Source organism: Diadema antillarum, unplaced genomic scaffold (assembly GCF_040938485.1).
Source record: "Diadema antillarum isolate AM-2024a unplaced genomic scaffold, OU_Dant_1.0 seq00000809_RagTag, whole genome shotgun sequence".
NCBI lineage: Eukaryota > Metazoa > Echinodermata > Echinoidea > Diadematoida > Diadematidae > Diadema > Diadema antillarum.
The window spans coordinates 392953-416149 of NW_027271689.1; the positions used below are offsets into that span (position 1 = coordinate 392953).

Below are 23197 nucleotides of genomic sequence, written 5' to 3' on the forward strand. Positions count from 1 at the left end.
GCAATGGAAATTATTGATACTATAAAGGATTAAATGAAAACAACCCACATAGCTCTCTAATGCTCCATGGGTTGTCCTCAAGAAGCAACGTAGATATAGCGCCTCAATCCACTCTCCAATGCCGAAAACGTTTTGTTTCAATATTTAGGGTAATTACATGACTTTCGTTGGGGGTCACACGATTCCCAGGTAGTTTGGGAATCCATGTATAAGAATTTTACACACTGCAATACATAAATTAGAATTTCTCTTTCTTTTCATGCATTCTTTTGTTGATCCCGTTCTGGAGACAATCTTCCGCGGACGCTCAGCATGGACGGACGCACACGAGAAATGGATCAAGGCGTTCGTCGAACCATTAATAATGAAAAATGCAATAAATCGATTTCGTACGGTATGAGGAGTCCAAATGACATCTGGAAACGTTGGGATCCAGATGCAAGAAATTAGTGTTAGAGGAAGCACAGGATACAAAGTCTCCTGTGGAAATTTATAGTCTTTGAATAAACCATTACTTGGATAATAATATTGAGCCAATATTGAGCAAGCATCAACAATATACCAAGAGCGTAGTGACAGGTGCAATGCACAATATAGCTGTAACAGTATGATCCGCTTCCAAAATTGAAAACAAAATTATACTATGATGTTAACATTAAAGCCTTTGTTATCTTTACTCACTTCAAATTTACAGCTCTGAATTAAGAAAAAAAAATCAGTCATACTTATTGTATGATTCGACCAGGTATAAGGGTGGAAAACCGCTGGTAAGCAGAACACTCCATCACACGAGATGAAAATACATTTAAAAAAAGAAACATAACCTATGATGTGACAAGAAAGATAAAATCACAGAAGTTGCATAAAGGTGAAACATTTTAAGTGTCATCACTGAAGTAGCCTCACCCCCTTATTTCAGTCTGGGCACATTATAGACCATTAAAGAAAAAGTTCACATTACGCATTTACTTCTTTCTGACCAGATCATTGAGAAGAAACCATTGTGTACATATCCTGGTACCAAGCAGAATTTAGACACTTTCTCTAAAAATGATTTCATTTGAAACATTGAGTAATGACAGAACCTTGATCCAATATTTACTTCCACAGATGCCATCAACATTACCGTAGCATATCAAAACAAACCAATGCGATACGATTGCTTGAAAAAAAAAACCCTTTTCAAATATGCACATTCAAAATATTCATTTCTCAATACATCTCCATAAATTCACCAAGGTAGAAAATAAAGGCTCCCGTATACTCAAAACTGACAAGGGTTTACAGTATCTTGGGGATGGCAGTGGTGGTAAATACACATTATACATGTACCAGAGACTTTCAAAAGTACATACAAGTTACATTACATTCATATCTTCTTCTTATCTTTTCCTCCACTTTGATCCATCACACTTGTGAACAATGAACTCCTCTTCCAATACATTTCCTACAGGAACAAATCTTTACATGCAATAGATATTTCATTGACATAAATTAATCATCATGCCTTCATAAACATACACCTTCATTTCCATGCCAAGTTGAAAGCAATGGATAAGAAACCCTAGAGTGGGCCCTATGTGATGAGAGTGTGCTGTTAAAAAGGCATAACGAACAGCAATTAGCCATAATATTGGAAACGTGGCAGTACTTAGACAAACATGTCAGGGTGCATCCAATGGTCTCTCTCTCTCTCTCTTTCTCTCTCTCTCTCTCTTCCCATGGGAAACGCAGCATGAGCAACATGCAAGATGTAGGATACATTCACTCTCTATCCAACAAAATATCAGAGTCACTTTTGGTATGTCATTCAAAGAATCAAATGGAAGTTGGAAACATAGCTGGAATGCATCTCATCACATGAAGGAGAGCTTGATTTCAATCATTAAACAATATCAAAATATCAAAGTCATGACAGCCAAAGTGTGCTCCATAACTGTCAGTGTTCTAATAATATTCTTGTTTTGCCCTTCTTTTCCATTTTCAACTGACATTAGTTCACAAAATTTCTACAAAGCTTTTGTTCTCCCTACAATATTTTTTTTTCAAGTTAATCACGTGACTGATGACTTTCATCTATTAGATCATAGTCACACAAAATGGACAAGAATAAAAGATCATTTTAGACCATGTAGCTACTATAATCATTGTTGATATTCAATTACCAATTATTTCTTACATATCCAATAATCTATTACTAAAAACTATGATTGTCAGAGCAACAAAAAATGCAGCTAAAAAGCAACTTTTTGAGGTTGTCAAGTTCCTGATCAGGAATTGTGTACATTGTATCACATACACAAGTTGATGTTGCATGTTGCAAGCTGAGGTAAAGGCTATATGGAGTTGTAAGCTTTGGCTGGGGAGATCTCAATCTGCAGCAAACAATGTGGTTATGCTAAAAGAAATATTATGATACATAATATGAATATTATGATATATTTCATTTATGGAGAAAAAATTTGCAAAACATACTAATAAAACGAATATGGAATGCTACAGAACATAATTCAGCTGCCATACGCAGAAATAAGAATTGTACTCAAAGTCAAATCAAAACAAATTGCAGCAGAAAATTTACTTCTGAAAACTGCTGGTTTTAAGACCCTTTCTGCTTCTCAGCAGAGCAAATTTTCAAAATGTAATCTAAATATATACTGAAGAGATGGTGTGATTTGACTAGCCTGATCAATTTCATTCGACAAAAAGTGGGTCTTTGCAAGGTTTCATGAAGTAGTGATACTTTAGCTTGATTCATCCGCTACTAATCACAAAATTTGTACAGTTTAACCTTTTCAGTACTCCCATGTCTGACCATGTCTATCACATAGACAGTACTGTCATGTCTGACAAACTCTCACAAAATAGTCACTGTGTATCAAAGGACACTCGGCCAATATTTCACATTTCCACAGATTTCATCAGAGTACTTCTCACGATGCCACCTTCTGCTAGCATTCTGTTTCATACAAATATCTCTTGATTTCACTAAAATATAAAACTAAACTTACAAATTTTGCATGATCATCTAAAACAAAAGCTGGTGTACCTTTTGTCATCTGTACAAATACTTGTACAACTTTGCATTCTATAGATTTCTACCAAAACATAACATTTTATCTCTCAGAACCATACTTGAATACATGCAAGGTGATAGAGTTAATGTCTGACAAACAGAACTCATCTGCTGAAGTTGGAATGGAACAAAACTGATGGACGGAAAACAGATTAAGTACTATAAATAATATATCAAACCAATACGCACACACTATAGAGAGATATATATAAGCAGCAGAATGTCTACAGTAGCAATTACTCAGTGCATGTATTCCTCACACTGGTGTATGTTTCATGCCAGAATAATATATCACAAACAAAATACAAAGCCTGGGGGTGTTTCATAAAGCTGTTCTTAAAGGACAAGTCCACCTTCATATACATAAGGATTGAGAGAGAAAGAGAGAAGTCGAGTGTTCTTTTGTTATGCGAGAAAAATGGAAAAATGTTGCATTTTCTTTATTCTTTCTTTATATCGTTGTACTCATGTGACATCACAAGCTATAGTAGTCTTTTCATTCAGCCACGACGGAGCAGAAACTTCAAAAATTCATATCTTTTTAACGGATTGTTCGATTTTGCTCAAACTCTCACTGATGTGTTCTACTAATATTGCTGCTTTCACTCAACCCACATGTCTATGAAGGTGAACTTGTCCTTTAAAATTATGAATGACTTAAAGGGAAGGTAAACCCAAAGAGCAATGTGGATTGAGTGAAAGCAGCAACATTAGCAGAACACATTAGTGAAAGTTTGAGGAAAATCGGACAGTCGATGCAAAAGTTATGAATTTTTAAAGTTTTGGTGTTTGAACCGCTGGATGAGGAGACTACTAGAGGATATGACGTATGAGTGGACAACAATACAAAGAAAATATAAAGGAAATTCGACAAAAATTCACTTTTCTAGAATTATGAAAGAGCAATGGACCAACCGCTTTCAGAAAGCAGGGGGAATAATTGCTACCCTTAACATATGTCAATATCAAGTTGATGGAATTTGTAATTTTCATGAAAAATTGATTTTTATAGTATTTTCTTTATATTTTCTTGGTATTCTTGTCCACTCATACGTCATAACCTCTAGTAGTCTCCTCATCCAGCGGTTCCAACACCAAAACTTTAAAAATTCATAACTTTTGCATCGATTGTCCGATTTTCTTCAAACTTTCACTGATGTGTTCTACTAATGTTGCTGCTTTCACTCAATCCACATTGCTCTTGGGGTTTATCTTCCCTTTAAGAGCAACTGGTGATCAGTTCAGATGTGCTATACGTATCAGAATTCCAATAATTCAGCACATGAACTGATCGCCAGTCGTTCTTAAGTTGTTCCTAACTTTAAGAACAGCTTTACAAAACAACCCCCCCCCCCCCCATAAGAGGAAATAACCTCTATACAGGAAAGAGGTGTGATTTTAATGCAAGGATATGACATTAATAGAAAAATACCCTCTTGGATGCTGCATTACAATGCATTCTATTATCTGTACGTATCTTCATTTGCTGAAACTTTTCTGTTCTTTCTGTCCACAAAAAAAACACAACACCTTTAGTAAACATGCATCTTATGACAACTGGAAATTAGATGTCACTGTATATTGACACTCTCACATCATCAATTTCCATGAAAATAAAAAGACGAAAACATGTCCAAAAAAAATCAACTGTACTCCAACTATCTTACCATCTCAGAAGTTGAATATCAAATTTCATTTTGATTTTGTGACTCTGTTTCAAGGACCACTAAAATTCCCTCAACTTGAATATTCTTTCACATTTCTGCCTTCCATAAAATCTCAAGCCTTTACTATCAATCCATTTTTATATAGGAATCGTCTCATGCATTTGAAAGTTTTGAAAATGTGTCCAGTTGTTGAACTCTGTCAGTTTTTTTTCTTTGTGTGTGTGTGTGTGTGTGTGTTTTGTGACAAGAAGCGAGTTGGAAAGTAGTATTGCACAACTTGGAAACAGCATTCAAAGTTACCAGGTCCCTGTTGCATAAAAGATGAAATCAAACATATGGCAGAACATCACACATAAATCTCTGAATACTCAATTTGGATTGGGTGATACCTGACTTACATTTGATTTCTGACTTATATTTGACTGTTCCTTTTTATGCAGCAGAGCCCAGGTCATATATCATACATACGAGCACCTACAGTGTACCAATGACAAAATGATGTTTTACATTCCTATTGGAGCAACATCTTTCTGCAAACAATTCTGACTTTCTAACTTGACATAGGTATCGTGTTGATGTTAAATTTTACTGTAAGGAAAAATCCTGACAAAAATTAAATGAACAAATAAATGCCAGAGGTAAAATAAATCTCGATATCATCTAATCATATCTCATCAATTGAAGTCCAAAGTGAATTGGGAAGGCAATATAAGAGGTGGAAACCTGATCAGGTGACTGAATACTGTTATACCTTCATACATCATTCTCATATTTTGCCTTTTCATATACTCTTACAGCCTTTTCAATACTGTACCCTGTTGCAAGTCTTTTAGCATAATGGGCTATAGCACATCAAGCACAAAAGGGCTTCCTTTTCTGGGTCAACTTTAGAGCTAATGACAACCTAATAATAGATATGACGCTTCTTAGGTCTTCATTTCTACTCTTGGGATTCTTTACCAAGATAGATAAATATACCTTCACATTTGTCCAACATTGACGTATATACCATGTACTTGCATGTCTTCACACATCTCTTGTATAGATATTACTGTGCAAGGTTTGCAGAAGTAAAGAATTTTCATACATCAGCTAGAGCATGTACAAAGTGATTCTTCTATTCTAGATACTACCAAGAAGAAAAATTACAATGTAGAATCTGCTTTCACAGTACAGAGGTTTGTAACTTGTAATGGATAGTTTTCGTTACCCGTCTTAATGAAGTTTGTGAAAACACAGAATATGTCATGCACGATGGCTGGTTTTACAATGTACCTTGCAGCAAGCAGGCCACACATAGCACATAGTAGCACACAAATAAGGTAAAACGTTATGAACCAATACACACAGCACCATTCAATAATAACTTATAAGAACAAAAGCGGTAGGTCTACTACACGAACAATGTGCCTTTAAGAAACTTAAATATGCAGTGGTTGAGCTGCAGATAATCTTGAGAATTAGCCAGAGACACAAATGAAATAATTTCATTAATTGCTAGATTCTAATGACAGCATATGACACAAGCTTGGAATCCAGTAGAAGCATAAACCATTAGCTGGATACCTTGCCAAGTAAAGATCCTTAGAGTTGCATTCATGACTTGAGATGTGACATATTGAGTTAGTCAATGAAGTTTGTACAGGCGTCTTACTTGTACAGGCTTTTTACAATTGCCTAGCACTTTGTGATTTAATTTTTCCTTTCTTTCTACAGTTTTTTTTTTTTTTTTGCCATCTTTTTTATATCTACACACCCTGTAATTTTCAGCTCTACAGAACTCTTGGAGAAATAGAAGAGAAGTCATCTTTGATAGAGAGTGGTTCAACCTTACTGTTCAGGTGCTCGTTGAAGTGCAGTCTGTGCGCATGATAGGGATCAAGCCTCTACCCTCGAGTGGGATGCTCCACCTCAAGAAGGGGTGCTACTCTGCCCACTGTACAGGGAGGGGGCTACTCTACCCACTCTAGGAGGGGCTACTCCGCCCACTGAAGGGAAGCTACTCTAGGTAGATATCTTCTGTTGGGTTGGTGTAGTCTAAGAACTCAGCATAGAATCTCTTGAAAGCAGCTCTGTTGGTATCATCATTGTAAGGAGAAAAGACAAGCAACATGCAAACATTTGTAAAAAGAATTAAAGAACTTCAGGGCAAGATTAGAGAAATAAAGTGAAGATGAATGTGTGGAGTAAAAAAGAACACAAAAAAATCTTGCAAATTGACAAACATTTCCTCTGAGGGCAGTCATTACTGGGTAGAAGACGGTTATCCATTTGTCTAATCAAGGCAGAAAAGGATGGCTTGGATGTAGCTATTTCATCTCAGGTTGATAGGAGATGAAAATCACATGTTGTGACTGACTTGTTTTCCTAGCTACTAAGTGCCATGAGTTCCAGCCACTCATAACATAGTTTAGTGAAACTATCCCATATATGCATTACATTTTTGTTCTAGTTTGAACCAAATACACTGTAAGACGTCCTTTGGCCATGTGACCATAACTTTGAATTTCAAGTACATCTTACAAGCCTCTGATATCCATAGCCATATAGTTCTCATTTCCTCACAGATTTAATACATCAGGGTTTCCATCTACATACTTCTATCCTTCAATCCTATGTTCAACTGACCTTTAGCAATATCTATCAATAACATCATAAAACTCATGGTATCCAATACTGTAAAAACAGAAATATTTGGGTGCATTTTTAAAATCCGCAAATTTTCATGAGAGCAAAGATTTGCGATAATAAAATCCACGCAAAAGTTCTTGCCTACACTATATGCAAGGAATGCCTGTGGCAATTCATGAAAATTTAATGCCATGAGAGTATCTTGCTTTACAATATTTCGATGCCTTTTGTAAGTCTTTCAATGAGTTTGAAACCAAAGAAGTTGATAACCCCCCACTGCTTGGCATAGAAAGATTAAAGTTGATCAAGCTGTACTCACCCCATAGCCTCAGCCAAAGGCTGGGCAGTCTGTCCATTCTCAGTTATAAACACATGGCAGGCAAACCTCCCGTCACTTGGATGTTTGGTGATGAAGCCAAAATATCTGGTGAAGGAGCAGGCATGAGTGAATTCAAATTTGAGTCCTATCATACAAAAGTTATCACTGATCACAACTCAACAACAACAAAAAATGACAACCTTGCAACACAATCACACACCTGGAGAGTTTTGCTTCTTCTTTTTTTCTTTATATTCATAGCATCTTGGATTGCATTTAATGGAAAACCCGAAAAGACTGCATGAGTTGGGGCCAAATAATTTCTGACATCCTTTGACAAAAAATCATTTAGTAGAATCACTATTTGATTTGGCATTCATGACTTCATACATTTTTTTTTATTGTTCAGTAATGCAAACCTGAGCTTTTGCAGGCTGCCAAATGCTTACAAAATATTTGAGTAATTGCAGTCCATAAAACTATAACGACAACACACATTGCAGTTTAGCACACGTCTTGCAATGAGTCTGAGCATCTCACTAGCAATCTTTCTAGTGATCCGTAATATGAGTTACTGCGCAACTGAGTAGTTACAATTCAAAAAATTACCATTCTCACGCGTTGATTACTTGTGTGCATATACTTTCTGATAAAGGCAAAATAACTATGTTCTAATATTGGTTACTGCATCAGTGCAGTTTTCTATGCTGTTAATACAGCCACTATCACATTATTAACACAGCAAACATGATGTGATATGGGACTCAGACAAGCTACAGAAGTTAACATGAATATGTTCTGCACAACCACTCTGACAAGCTACAGAAGTTAACCGATATACCAGTCAATATCATTCATAGTAACTGTTATGCTTTTTGCCTTGGTTACTCAGTCAATCTTTATAGATATCTAAGTACTGCTTGAATAACCTAGATTACATTATGCTGTTTTTCAATCATGCTGGGCTTATCTTCAAAACAACAATATTCTTTAATTATGTCACTTGCTTTTCTCTTTACTCCTTACAAACTGACCACTTTCCTCTCTAAATCTTAGTTTTCTTGGAGGTGTCAAAAATAATTGAGAGAATGTAAACTGTATGCACTTATTGAGGTGCAAAAGACCTAACTCCTTCACATCACGAAGCAAACAGGAACTCAAATCAAAGTAACTAGCATTCTCTTTTTGGTTAATACCTTATACTGCCATCTATCTATCAATGCCTTGTATCTCTACAGTCCTCATTGAGAACACTTGAATTTGTTGGTACCTGACAATACTCCATGAGTATCATGGCTTGATACCAACAGTGGCCCAGTCGCCATGGGCCACTAAATATTGATGCTAGGCCACAAAATTTCCAAAAACAGGTTCATCTTTTGGTGGCCCAATCAGGCAATTAAGATTTAAAGTGGATTGTTCTGTTCATGTTTTCTTTTATTTGGGGAGGATACTCTTTTTTTTTCACGTCACAAGATTTGAAATTTAAATACATTAGTGGCCCCAGCAGCCTACCAAAGTGTCGAGCCCTGTGTACATAATGACCACAACACTTTCAGCAATAGTTCCATTTTGTTTGAAAAGATTTTATTTTCTGCATTTCATATTTTCTTTCAGAATACAAAAATAACAAAGGCAGGTTCAATTACACAAATACAATTCTGAAAATTATTGACATATTACATAGTAAGTCATATTTTGTATATAAAGACAAATGAAACGTTAAATAACATACAAAATGTTTATATGGCCAATAATGACTTGATTCACAGTACAATATATAATATATACATATAATGCAGAGGGCCGCCGTTATAAGCCGTGCTTGAACAGACGGACAGCCAGAGTTAAATTACCATTTTTTATTGTAGTACTTGAACACTAATACGGATGGGCCATGTTAAAATGCGTGTAAATCCAGTTTTATACAATTACTTGGTAAACAGGAGTGGTGCCTGTGAGTGCGTGTGCAGGTGATGAAGCGCGAAAGTGTTGATGGTCAGCACTTCTCGGAAAATGATTGAATATGTTATAATATGGGCGAAGGGTCAAGCAGCAAAGTAAAAGAAAGGGAAAAGGGGGTGGACCAAAATATTGCCTTGTTGTTGAGTATAAGAGGTACATGTTTAATGATTACTGTACCGTATGATATTGTGCCAAGAAATATTTCTTTGTATTTGCCTTAAAGGAATAGAGAGATGTGCACTGTTTTATGTGGAGAGGGAGTGAATTCCAAATATCAGGCCCGTTATGCCGAATTGATTTTTGAGCTAATAGAAGTTTAGGGTTATTCAAATGGAAATCATTACGATGGCGCGTGGGGTAAGCATGGACATCCCTGTTAAGGGAAAATGCGTTGTGGAAGAGTGGGAGTAGATTTTGCGTGTATTTGAACATAAATATTGCTGTTTGAAATTTGTGTATATCGTCAACTTTAAGAACTTTTAGTCTAAGGAATAATGGATCAGTATGTTCTAAATAATGTGAGTTAGTACATATTCTTATTGCCTTTTTCTGTAAAAGAAAAATAACATTTACTTTGGTTTTATTACAGTTTCCCCAGACAACATTACAATAATTAATATACGGTAAGATTAATGCATTGTATAACATAGTGAGTACTTTTTCCGTTACAAAATATTTTAATCTCCGAAGTATTCCAATGACTTTAAATATTAATGTGGTTATATTATCAATGTGGTTATTCCAATTTAAATTGGAGTCAAGGGTTACCCCTAAGAACTTGGTTGATTTTTTTCCAATAATGGGCATACCATCAATAATAATGTTATTAGGCATTATCGGTTGCAAATGTGAAGTATTGAAGTTTATGAAACACGTTTTATCTATATTTAGTGATAATTTATTGCATTTAAACCATGTAGAAATTTTTGCAAGCTCAGAATTAAGTATATCCACTAGTGTGTTTAAACAGTTGTGAGAGTAGAAGACACTGGTATCGTCCGCGAATAATACATAGGTGAGAAGGGTTGAGGAATTTATAATATCGTTAATATATATAAGAAAAAGTAGAGGTCCTAAAATGGATCCCTGTGGTACACCGCAAGTAATATATGACTTAAACGAGGTACTTGAATGAAATGCTACGTATTGCTGACGTTGGGATAAATAATCTCGGAACCAGGAAAGAACTATTCCTCTTATGCCATAATTATGTAGCTTTTTTAATAAAATTCCATGGTCTATTGTATCAAAGGCCTTGCTCAGGTCCATAAAAACTCCTATCACGTGCTGTTTGTTCGCAATAGAATCGATAATTGTATTATCAATGAACAGATCGTTGTAACAGGTACAAACTCACTTTGGGCTGGAGGGGTGGAACCCACAGTATGAGATGTTCTTCAGTGAGAAGTAGTAGTTGAGTCCACGGTTCTTTCCACTCAGAAATTTCTCCACTTTTTTCCTGACAGAATCCTTCTTCTAGAATTCAGAGAACACAAAATAAAACATGAAATTATTGTTGACTGCAAATGAGAAGACTATAGCACTGCACAGGCTTTAATTAAGACTGCCTCCATTATTCTTCTTCTCTTTGTGCCAAACTTTTATTTTGGGGATTAATTTTGATGTTATCCATTCACACTTACACACACTGCTCAGATCTGTGGATAGATACATTGCAATGTTGATGCAAGCAAAACATTAACTTGCATAACTTATAAAATCATGTGATAACTCACTTCTTCATATCTCTGGGTTTACCATAATCAGCGATAAGAAGAACATTGCATATTACTAATGTGCACCATCTTTTTCTATCAACTTTAGGTAACAGGTTGAGACATTCCTCATCATATCAAACTGAACAATTAATTGCTGCATCAACAAATCACTCCATATCAGACTAGAGAGTCTACATGTTGGTCTCTTCACCTCCTCACTCCTAGGCGACTTTGATTGGTCCACCATCCGCACACCATTATCACTGATCTCTAGGATGCACTTTGTTGGGGGTCGAAGTTCAGGGGTCATCCTCCGTGCTGTGACGACCTTCTGCATGGCTCGGCACAGCACCTCGTTGCCGCGGTGAAATGACGTTTCGATGGAGCCAAGAAAGTTGAGTCTGAATCGATTCATGTGAACTCTCCTTCCATGAACTCCTATGTGGGAATAAGTTGATCACCTATTAATACAATGCATCTGTCTGTCACAAAGTTACTTACCGGTACTGAAATTGTCACTAAAATTGAATAGTTAAAGGGATGGTACAGTATTGGTGGAGATGACAATTAGGCTTTTAACTTTTTGCGAGATACCAAGAAAACACTTATGATATAGTACAGAGCATACCATTTAAAGAGGAATTCAAAGTCTATTGGATGAAAATCGGGTTTGGAATGACTGAAACATCCAAAAACAAAGTAAAACAAAGTGATCATAATAAAGTGTGGGTCCCACACTTTATTAGAATCGCTCTTTTTTGGATATCTCGGCCATTTCAAAAACAATTTTCATCAAATAAACGTTGAATTCCTCAGAGAATTACATGCTCTTTCATATTTGATAAGAGGTTTCTCATTATCTCACCAAAAAATGTTAGAAACCTGAAATTAGGTCTCAACCAAAACTATACAATCCCTTTAACCCGTTCCTTTCAGGGAGTGGGTATACCAGGTTCCTAAAATGTACACAAGAATGTCTGCATTCATGGCCTGAATTCACACTTCTTTGTTCTATACTGAGTCGAGGAGTGACTTTGATTTAAAAAATTAGAGTTTCTGCTATCAAGTTCAGTTCCTTTTCTGTCTCAGAATTGCATGCATTTTTGTATAATTTAGTTCAGAGTTGGCTAATGTGAAAATTGGTACAAATGACCTTACTTTTTTCTCTGTCGTTAGGCCTTTCACTCATTTTTAAAGCGACATGATGCAAAAACTTGCCCGACATAACAATTTATCGACAATTCAGCAGTCTAGTTCAAACAAAAAATGAACATGCTTATACCAGGTGACCAGAATGGGTCATCACTTTAAATACTTGTATTGTGGGAAGCATCCATTTCATTTTTTTTTTTTTTTTTTGTATTGAATGTACTGACAAAATATTTACTATTGTCAAATAGCAGGTTTGCCGTCAGGCGGATGTGCTCGCAAGCACATTTATATAAGGATTACATGAATACTCTGTACATTTCCGATGCTTATCTCAATAGATTTAAAAACAAACATGCCCATAGGTAACATGCCTATAGGTGCCAGTGACAATTTCCTGCTCAGTTGCAAAGCAATTCCGATGCTGAAAACTTATCTTTTTAATAGATAGTCCTCTGGAATAGCCCAGCTGTGTGTTGGTCGATGGAGGTGCACACTGACTTTGATTTTTAGTATTCATTTATTGTATTTATACACTGTATCTAATGTATGACTTACATAAGGTTTTTAATATTTTTGTATTTTTGTATTATTTTGGGTTAAATCTTAATTTTCCAGTAAATCATGCGATCAGAAACATCTGAATTTGGTAAGTGCCTAATAAATGTATGGTATTAATACTATTACTTTGATCTAACTCAGAGAAGTTAGATCTATGCAATAATTTGCATACTCATACCTATTTCTGAGACACAATTAGTATGCTATGATTTTTGCATTCATAAGAGTGCAGGAGACATATTACACTTAATTACAATAATAAAATCAAATTGGCTGCATGTCTATAAGGGCCACCATTTTTGTTTAAATCAGAGCAGTAAGCGGCTCACTGCTGCATTAACTCAATATCTGATGATTACCTCCTCTGGTACTGTATCAATATTTGGCTCAGATATGGCTACCACTCTTCTGAGAGGCCGACACATTTGTATGTCTCATTGAACAGGAAATCTATAGTCTGTCATGAACCTATAGAGGATGTGTCCTGTGCTCACTCACATGCAAAAATTCACTGGATTATTTATATCAACACAGCACCCAGACTTGCTGGACTTTTGGCATAGCATTGGAGTCTAGAGTGAAGTGTCTGCAAAGAAATAGCAAGCGTTCCTCGCAATAGTTACCGAAAGTAAACACACAACCTCTGTGTGAAAAAAAAAAAGACGTTTTGGATCCTCGGTTCCTAATTTAACGTTTTTACAATCAACTGGAGGTTTTACAAGGCTTTTCATGAGACTGATAACTCACCTGGCTCTGTATCCACATCAGCTGTAAATTCCCGCACATATCTGTTTGGGAAGCACCCCTCATCACCTGTTCTCAGGTTGATGCCCTCATACCACAGGTCGTCACCTTTGACCTCTACATAGATGGGATCACCCACATCCAGTAGGAGTTCATCGTCATGGCGAGGGAAGAACCGGTAGAGAGCTTTGTGGGATTGCATCTTCAGTTCACCATCAATAACCAGAGTGACAGGCTGGAAGCTTGGCTTGTCCTCATCTATGCAAGACATTGTAGACAAGCTTTAAAATCAGTGCACTGTTCTGTGACTCAACACACTTTTCTGACATATAAACTGCTCAGCAACTTGCAAATCTACAACTAATATGTTTGATATCTGCTATATGTTCGTGCTATCATATCATGTTACAACTTTGTAGCAGTGGCTGCAGAATTTTTTTTTTTTTTTTTTTTGAGGGGGGGGGGGGGCTGAGGGATGATTAGTGGTTAGCCCTCCCTGATTTTTTTTTTCAATTTTGTCTTTCTTTCTTTTCTTTGGACAGGCTAAAAAAGTGCCCCACCCTTCCCCCGGTTCTGCAGCCCCTGTGGAGGGGAATAGTGCATGACTTGTAACACATGTCATTGATAATTTCAGTGCACTCCCATTATAATGAACACTGTTGTAACAAAACATGTTACAACAAAGTAAAAGTTCAGGTCCCAAAATCACTGTCTGTATATCTTTATTATATACTTTACTGTTTGCCTATAATGAAATTTCGACATAACAAAAGAAAACTGCTGCTCCCAAGAACTTTGTTTTCTAACGCTAGCCGCCAGTAAAATCATTACTAAACAACTATGCAAACAGCATGGGTTGATACTTAAGCAGGCAGTGTAAGACAGAACAAACCCAACTAGAACAATACAAAAATATAGGTCTGTGAAGTGATTATTCTGATGGGATAACTTAGCAAAGTTGCATCAAAGTTTTGAACACGAGAGAAAAAGTGCATCCCAATGGTTTTGCTAGGCAAGGTGACTCACCTGATGGATCGTCGTTCTGAGTAGGTGGTTTCTTGATGGGCGGGGTTCGGTGTTTAATGGAGAACATCCTGCGCTTTGGGTGGCTCTCTGGACTGGAGTCCTCCTGGAGCAGTAGGTTGGTATTTGAGAGGAAGGGGGTGTAGTGAGGACTGACTCGGTTCACCGTATTGGCTGGTACTTCCTCGTGTGGCAAGACGGGCTGGAGAAGGTGGGAATGTGATGGCGGAGGAGCCGAGGAGGTATGGACGCCAAGATGGTTGGGTCTGGCTGGCTGGGATGACGGTAGTACTGTGAGGAGATATTGGCAGGGGTAACACAAAGGCATTATGGGTATGCTCATTACCAAGCATTGTAGCTGCACCAATAGCTTTATACACTCCACTTTATTACCTCCACCAAGGGGGGAGAAGGTTAAGTGATCATCGGCGTTGGTTTGTCTGTTTGCAAAATAGCTCAAAAAGTTGTGTACGGATTAAAATGAAACTTACATAAAAAGTTGATATTGACACAAGGAACACCTCATTCAATTTTGGTAGCGATCCGGGAATTTTTATGGATTTTTGAAGGATTTTTCATCTTTTGGCATATAAGGTCAACGAACTTGAGGTTCAAGCTGTGTGTAATGAATCTCATAATACGTGCAGTAAAGCGCGTGCTCTGCTCGGGCAAGGCACCGTGCAATGACGTAAACAAAAGGCTTCTATTTTGGGAAATTGCATGCATGAAGGAAGGAAATGAGTTGCTGGCTTGGCGGAGGTCTGTGCTCTCCGAGTGCTTTTCTAGTTACAAATTGTTACAATCTAAACTTTATTTTTATGTCTTCTTAACTGCCCTCTGATCATGATTTTTTTTTAACATTTTATTTTTTTAAATGTCTCACTTGTGTGACATAATCAGAAGGTCATAAGGCAAAACTATAAAAGCATTGCCATTCTACATGTAAGATGCTAATTCTAACAGTATTCTGTAATAGTATCACATTTTGTATAAAGTTAGAGTTGGGGGTGGGGCATGACATGGTCAGAAGGCAATGAAGTACAATTAAGAAAGCTTTGCACATCAACAGAATGAAAATAAATAAGTGTATTTACAGATTTTTTTTTGGAAAAACAAACAAACAATAAACTAACTAAAGAATAAGAAGGATTGATGCTAAAGAGACCTGCATTATTACCAGTACAAAGAATTCATTAAGGACCAAGAATCTAGTGAAAAGGATGCCTACCTGTGAGGGGAGTTTCAGGCGTGGTAGCAGGAGATGTAGATGACTGGGGCTGGCAGTTGTCTGTGGGTGACTGTGAATCTTCGGTGGGTGATGAAAGAGGCTTCTGTTCCGCTGCCATCAATTCTGCTTGGAGATTGGCTGCAGGACCACACATAAATATCCCATCACAGCATGATCAAGACATGGAGTAAGTAATTATATCCTCAAAACATTGCATGGTAGTATGAAGAAGTGGGATTCAGTTACAGTCATACAACAATTCATCAATATTATATACTTTGTCAAGGCTAAAGACTTTTTTTTAATACTCCCATACTTCTTTGGGGTTTTTCACATCAGTCAAGCTATAATGATCCATTACCACTTTGGAATCAAAATTATTCACATTCCTGTGCAACAAGAACAAAAGAACAGTTTTTGATTTAAATAGTGAAATGATAAATCATTATCATGATCTTTATCAGTAGTCAGTTTAAGGTCTGAATACATTCTCTCAATCACTCTTACCTGGTCGCTGAGTTGGCATTTGTGGAAGTTTCCTTCCTTTTCTCCTGGATTTTTTTCTCCTTTCAGAAGACTTCTGACTTGGACTATGCTCATTTTCCTAAAAATGACCAAAAAACAAACAAACAAACAAATGCATCTATTGTATGAATACACAAACACACACACACACACACCAAAAAAAAAAAAATCATTCCTTTATTCTACATGTCCATACAAATATCAACCAAATCTCATGTTTCATGTGCAATCTTTAACAAACCATAAGTGTTGGATTACAAACCACACTGAATATGAGAGTCAAAATTGATAACAGAAAAATGTGCCTTCCTTGCCATGACACTTTCATTAGCTGAATGATTATAGTAAGCAATCACTACCAGCACCTAAACACCTGTAACATTGTTCTTGATGTCTTTCATATATTTTTCTCTTCAACAAAAAACAATTTAACTTGTACCACAACAACAAAAGTAACCACACTGCCAAGTCATTGTTAGCAGTGAAATACTGATTTTTACAGAGTAATTACAATCTTACATTTAAAAACAAACAAACAGCACAGCATACTTCTGAACAAGTACTTTTAAACAGCAAAAGAATGAAATATCACAGCCGGGAGTGTTGCTTTTATTTTGCAATTATCACACTGATGTATGCTGCACTTAGTGATTTGACTCACATGTCTACAGTACTTTTACTTACAAATTGTGAAAGTGATATGAAAGGGAATTACAATTTAGATATCAGTATTCAAACATCATGTAACTCTGTCCATTGTCATTGCATGCAAATATCAATGTCAGGAAATTCTAGGCATTTACATGGAAGAAATTGTCATTTAAAATGGCACACAGCAAGTAACAATGTGTACAGGTATTCTTAGTCATTTGAGTCACTCACTGAGAGAACAGACCATCATGATCTTTCCCCTAAGAACAAGTAGAGGAAGGAGATGAAAACAGGGCTTGCCTTCAGAAGTGTTGTGGTTGGTCTATCAGACTATCTATCCATTACAAGGTCTGTGGTTCAAGCTTCCTGGCTGCAGTGGTTGTGCTCCCAGGCAAGGCACTTTATTCTCATTGCCCAGTACCTCAAAAGGGACATACAGACATCAAGTCCTGGGGTTGCTTGCTTACAAGCATTCACCGTTTCCTTAGCAACCGTGCAAAACAAATCATAATTTATATTTCAAATTTGGGCTGTGGACTTTTGCTGACAGAAGTGCACCTTTGTGCATATTTCACCTTGCTCATAGTGCATACTGTGACTTACCTTTAGACTCCTTCTCCTCCTTGTTGATGAGTCCTTTGTCTTACTGACAGAGCCTTTCTCTTTGTCTCTGTCATCCAGCGGCTCCTGGTCCTCTACCCGCTCCCCATCCCTCAGTTTTGTCCTCCTTTCATCCAAGATGGCCAGCAGCTTTCGAGCCTCATCCCCTGCATCCTCCTGACTCAGTGGATGAGACTTGATGTCTTCTGAAATGTCAAGCTCAATCATGTCATCTCGAAGTTTCTCTGCCTGGGAGCCATCTTTGGAGCTGGAAGTTGAGCCTAACCGTCTTGGCTTATCTAAGACATGGCATAAGGCATAAAGATCTACAGTGAACACTCATAAAATTTATAGTCGGTCAGTTGTTAGATAAATTTCTGGGATAACATATAGAAGGCACTGTATATTGAACTGCATGACTTTTTGTGTTTCTGTTTTTATCAATGACAAATTGAACAATCATGTGTAACATTGTAAATTGACAGAAGGAAAGAAAAGTAACTACATTAGCAGCATTTCCCTTGTTTTATATCCCAGTTCCTCTTACATGTCTGGTCAATCTTTAGCTATGCAATTTTCATCTGGAAGATCAATCAACAAACATGTAGCTATATGCTAACCAAATTAAGTGACTGTGTATAGAGAGTAATGCTGTTTTCTTTCCTTTCAGACTGCAACTGCTAAAAATACAACATAGTGGCAAGAATGAGACATCGTCACTGTCAACCACAACTTACTACATAATGTGAAGGAATCGTTGCTGAAGACAGAACCTGTAGGAGACCCTCTCTCCGGGCGCTCCAAAATGAAAATGTCCTCACTCTGAAAGCTGTCCAGACTCAAGTCATGTGTCAGTCTGTAACTGAGGACAAAATAATAATAATAATAATTTGCTTAAGGATTAGACAAAGAGTGGGACTAAACAGTCATAAAGCTCTTGTATTGGGCACTGGGATGTACACTATGCCTCAAAATGTGGCCATGACCCAGGCTACTTCAAGAAGGACTAAATCTGGATCTCAAGATAGAGGCTTAAAGCCTGCGTTCAGAATCATCCATGGGTATCCATCTATAGGTAAAATGCTATTAAACGTTTGCATAGGAATGTGTGTATAGAAACAAAACTCTGCATTAACTTGCAGTACAAAAGAGAACATCATAAGATTCATCTGTTTCATACAGTTGACCAATATGATTGTCACAGAAATCTGCTTTGCAGCTTTCAATTACAAAGTAGTACATGGCTTCAAACATGACAAATATTTATAACTTGATGTACTACACATGGTGCACAAAAATCCCATGAAATGCATAAATTGACTGGCTCTATTGTCGAGTTTATATCACTGACTTCATGCTCATCAGTGACCAAGTTCTACCATAATGCACAATGAGTCAATTGCAGCCTGCCTTGTACTGTATCAAGACTGGACTGGCCTTGTCCACATTAAATGTATTTTTGTTTGTGTTTTTTTAAACCAAAATAATGAAGAAATATCACCTGTTGTGACTTCTGTTGTTTTCATGCTATCTGGTCCCTAGATTCTAGGATTAATATTATATTTACTAAAATTAATATGGTCAAGCTAGAAAATCTAGAGCACTGGGCCTAGAGACTAGACGTTAATGTCCAGCTAGCTAGTAGGGAGAGGCTCTGCGTAAAATATCTAGACAATCTAGTTAAAATTTCTCAGACTACCCCCATTCATTCATTCAAGCGTACGGCACAGTGTGTGCCTGGTTGATACTGTTTGCTGACTATTGCTAATCACCTGGGGTGAACTACGAAGGGTTGCTAGTACTGAGATAGTAGCACTAACCGTAACCGTTAGCACCGAACTTGATTGAAATCACCCATAATAGCATTTCAGATTTGGCATTGTGTGTGTGACCATGACTCAGGTCATCACCCACTGAGCCGAGTTCAGTACCATGAAGTTTAAAAGAACATAGGCTGGGAATGACTTCAGAACAAAACAATATCATGAAATATTTTTTGAGGTTTTTCTGTGTTATTATAGCACTACTACAAGGGAGACAGGGTAAAATTCCCTCTGAAAGCAAAACTTCCATTAACTAACACAGATGTTAGCACATCGGACTGATGTATTCACACTCGCCAAAATAGTCTCATTAACCAGCTGATGGCAAATAACAGCAAACAAGAAACTAACTGCCCATCCGACTAAGTGAATACAGAAACTACACCTAAGAATCAATAATATCTTGACTTACCTGTATGAATCCATTGCTGTTTTGAGAGATTGACATCTTTTTGACGTTTCCCATTCATTCTCGTCAAAGTCAAAATCTCCCATCTTGACGGTAAGTAAGCTACATCTTCGGGCAGATGATTTTTGTGCACTGATGCAGCGCGTAAGCGATGCTTCGTACGCTCCTTTCGTATGTTTCTTCCAATGCAGATACGCGCAGCACCATGGGCTTGCGCTACGATATCACATTGACGTCAACCCTCTCGTTGCGTGACGTACAAGACCTCTCGGTTCAGCAAAAGAGCAAATTAGTTTGGGGTTGATCTCATTCGCAACCTAATGGCCAGACATACATTGAACTGAGTAGTTACCAACCTGTTTAGATAGTAGGCCTAGGGGTCATTCCGTAAAATGTTGGTCTGAAATTTCTTTATCTGTTATGATTTGGTTGTTGCTGTGTAACTCTATCCTCCAATCGCCTTACAACTTATCATTAGGTTTGAACATACAAAATGCATGTAGAGCAAATATGACCCTATCTTTCTTAAATCGGTAAATCTCCAAAAAGAATTTGGGGTGAAGGATATTATAAGTCTTCCTTGTAGATTTCGTGTCATTGTTTTGAAGATTGTATGATCAAGCAAATTCCTTGTGGGAGGAAGGAGGTTCAAGAGATATGGAGTGGCAACGGTCTTATTACCTTTGATCCATGTTCGATGCCGCCACACAATATATAAGTGTATGTGCCAAACTGGATCTGCCCCATATATAAGAACACAATAGATCCATGTCTGATTGCATAATGATCATGCCATTCTCTGAGGATGATAATTTTCTTATGATGGTAGGCCTAATCACTTTTTGACATCCCTGCTCAGATAAAAGATGAGCGGTAGAGACACTGGATGCGAGAATATATATAGGCATTGTGCATATTGCTGAAATAAAAATAGAAATAAAAATTACTTGACCGGCCACGCCCTGACACTTATCAGTTTTCATTGTCGCAAACAGTTTTTCTTTTCGCAAAGAAATTTTGAACATGTTCAACTTTACGACAAATAACGACATGGAAAACTGTTTGCGAGTTTGATTACAACTGTTAACGAACTTGATTGCAACTTTTTACAGAGCCAGCACCTGACAAGTTTTTCATATTTCTGAATCAAAATAAACAGATTGTATCAGTGCTATACCTAACAAATGATAATTTCACTGGGAGGGGGACTATCAATATTTGTTTCTAATTCTTCTCTATGACAATCGTATATATTGAGGTGACTTCACTGTTGCGTTTGTCTGCTTATTTCAAAAGTTAAAGAGCCCTTTTATGTTCATTGGCGAAATTACGTAAATCGTGCTTTTGTTAATGAAAACGTGTAGTCTGTTTTTAGAGCCCCTACTGAGCATTGTATAAAGACTGATTGCGGGGACTGATTGGAATTGATATGTGTATTAGATTCTATGCTTTGAACGGAATTGAATATAATTCGCAACACACTCACACACAAACACAGACATATACTTAGTATACGTATGATCTTTTATATCATGTGATGATGAAATAAAACCTTCATTTTCAATTTTCCATTTCAATCTATCTGCAACCTTTTTCAGCAATGTTAACATACGCCTACAAACGAAAATACATTAATTTACATAAATTTTCTACATGAATTGAAATATCATCTCCCGCAGCGCCCCCCCCAAAAAAAAATAAATTAACAATGATTTAGATTCAAAATACAGTAAGCCTTTGCATTTTCTCTTTCATAACATATTGCTATAGATGAAACTGAAACTGTTGCAGGGGCTCTTACAATAAACATACAAAATTATGCTTGATGAGATGATAGCCCTTTGCTCATGACAAACAACTAAGAATTATTCTCTATAGGATTTACACACAAAAGAAGGAGAAAAGAATGCAGGGGTGGGGTAGTGGAGGATTTACTAATGTCTTTGTTTGATCTTATTCTAAAAAGATATAATAAGGGATAATCAATGTAGTTATGCTTATTGTATAATAAATATGGATGTGTGTCTCTGTTGGTTGTTGGCAATATTATTTCGTTATTATTTTATCTATGGGTTTGATCATTATCAGAATATTTCTTTTTTTTTGGGGGGGGGGTATAGAATTTACTGTCATTCTTGTCAGTGGAGAGGGGACTCATCTGACTTTGTAAATGTATTTATTTAGTAACTTCTTGCATCTGTCTCGCTGTTTGTGTGCTTGTTTGTTATCTATTTTCATTACATGTACAAGGAAAGTTATTAATTTGTCATAAAAATGTACTTATTTAACGATTCATCATAACGAGTGGAAGAATGTTAGTATGTAGTACACCAGTTTAAAAACATTAATAATGATGTGTTTGCTTAACCGCCTTATGCATCCAATCTATTTTTATCCCTCACAATGAAAATATAACAATTTGAAGAGACATACAGTAAACGACTCCTATGGCAATTTGCAGTGTTAAGATATGCGCATAACCGATTTTGTGTTGACGTTGCATGTCAAATCTATGTAAGCCTATAGTTAACAGTAAATTCTATCAATATGGATAAAACGCTGTGCCTCGTCCGTTAGCGTCCACAGGAAACTTCACATGTGAAGCCACGTTTGCCCTTTGACTTTTTAGCATAAGGTTAGTTTTCCTTTTGTTGTTGGTTTTTTATCGCCTATAACTGCATGATGGTCTTCACGACCAAAGTGCAATGCGATCCCTGTCGTAACTCGTCTGACCAAGTCATTATCGTTTTGGAGTTGTCAAAGTTTCCAACTTTCCAGCAAAATCAGTTTAAAGGGTGTGTAAAGTTCTGGTTGAGGTGAGGATTTAGCTTTTAACGTTTTGCGAGATATTCAGAAACCACTCTATGAGATGTCAAAGAGCATGCAATTCTAAGGGGTATCAAAAGTTTATTTGATGAAAATCGGTTTTGAAATGGCTGAGATATCCCCCCCAAAAAAAGATGAAACAAAGAGATTCTAATAAAAGGCGTGGCCTGTCGCCTTTTATCATTATCGCTTTTTTGGATATCTCAGCCATTTGAAAACCAATTTTCATCAAATAAACGTTTATTACATGCTCTTTCATATTTCATAAGAGGTTTCTCATTA

At 36.8% G+C, this 23197-nt stretch overlaps 1 protein-coding gene across 1 annotated transcript; it reads right to left on the bottom strand.

Moving 5' to 3' along the window:
• Positions 1-6742: 6742 nt before the first annotated feature.
• On the bottom strand, positions 6743-20166 carry LOC139739631 (uncharacterized). The gene is made up of 11 exons (XM_071650242.1): positions 20093-20166; positions 18595-18719; positions 17861-18156; positions 16589-16685; positions 16082-16219; positions 14857-15144; positions 13834-14088; positions 11588-11814; positions 11016-11134; positions 7694-7798; positions 6743-6815 (listed from the first exon to the last, which is right to left on the bottom strand). The coding sequence occupies exons 1-11, from the start codon at positions 20104-20106 to the stop codon at positions 6743-6745; spliced, it is 1737 nt and encodes a 578-aa protein (XP_071506343.1). The 5' UTR covers positions 20107-20166.
• Between the last annotated feature and the right edge of the window lie 3031 nt (positions 20167-23197).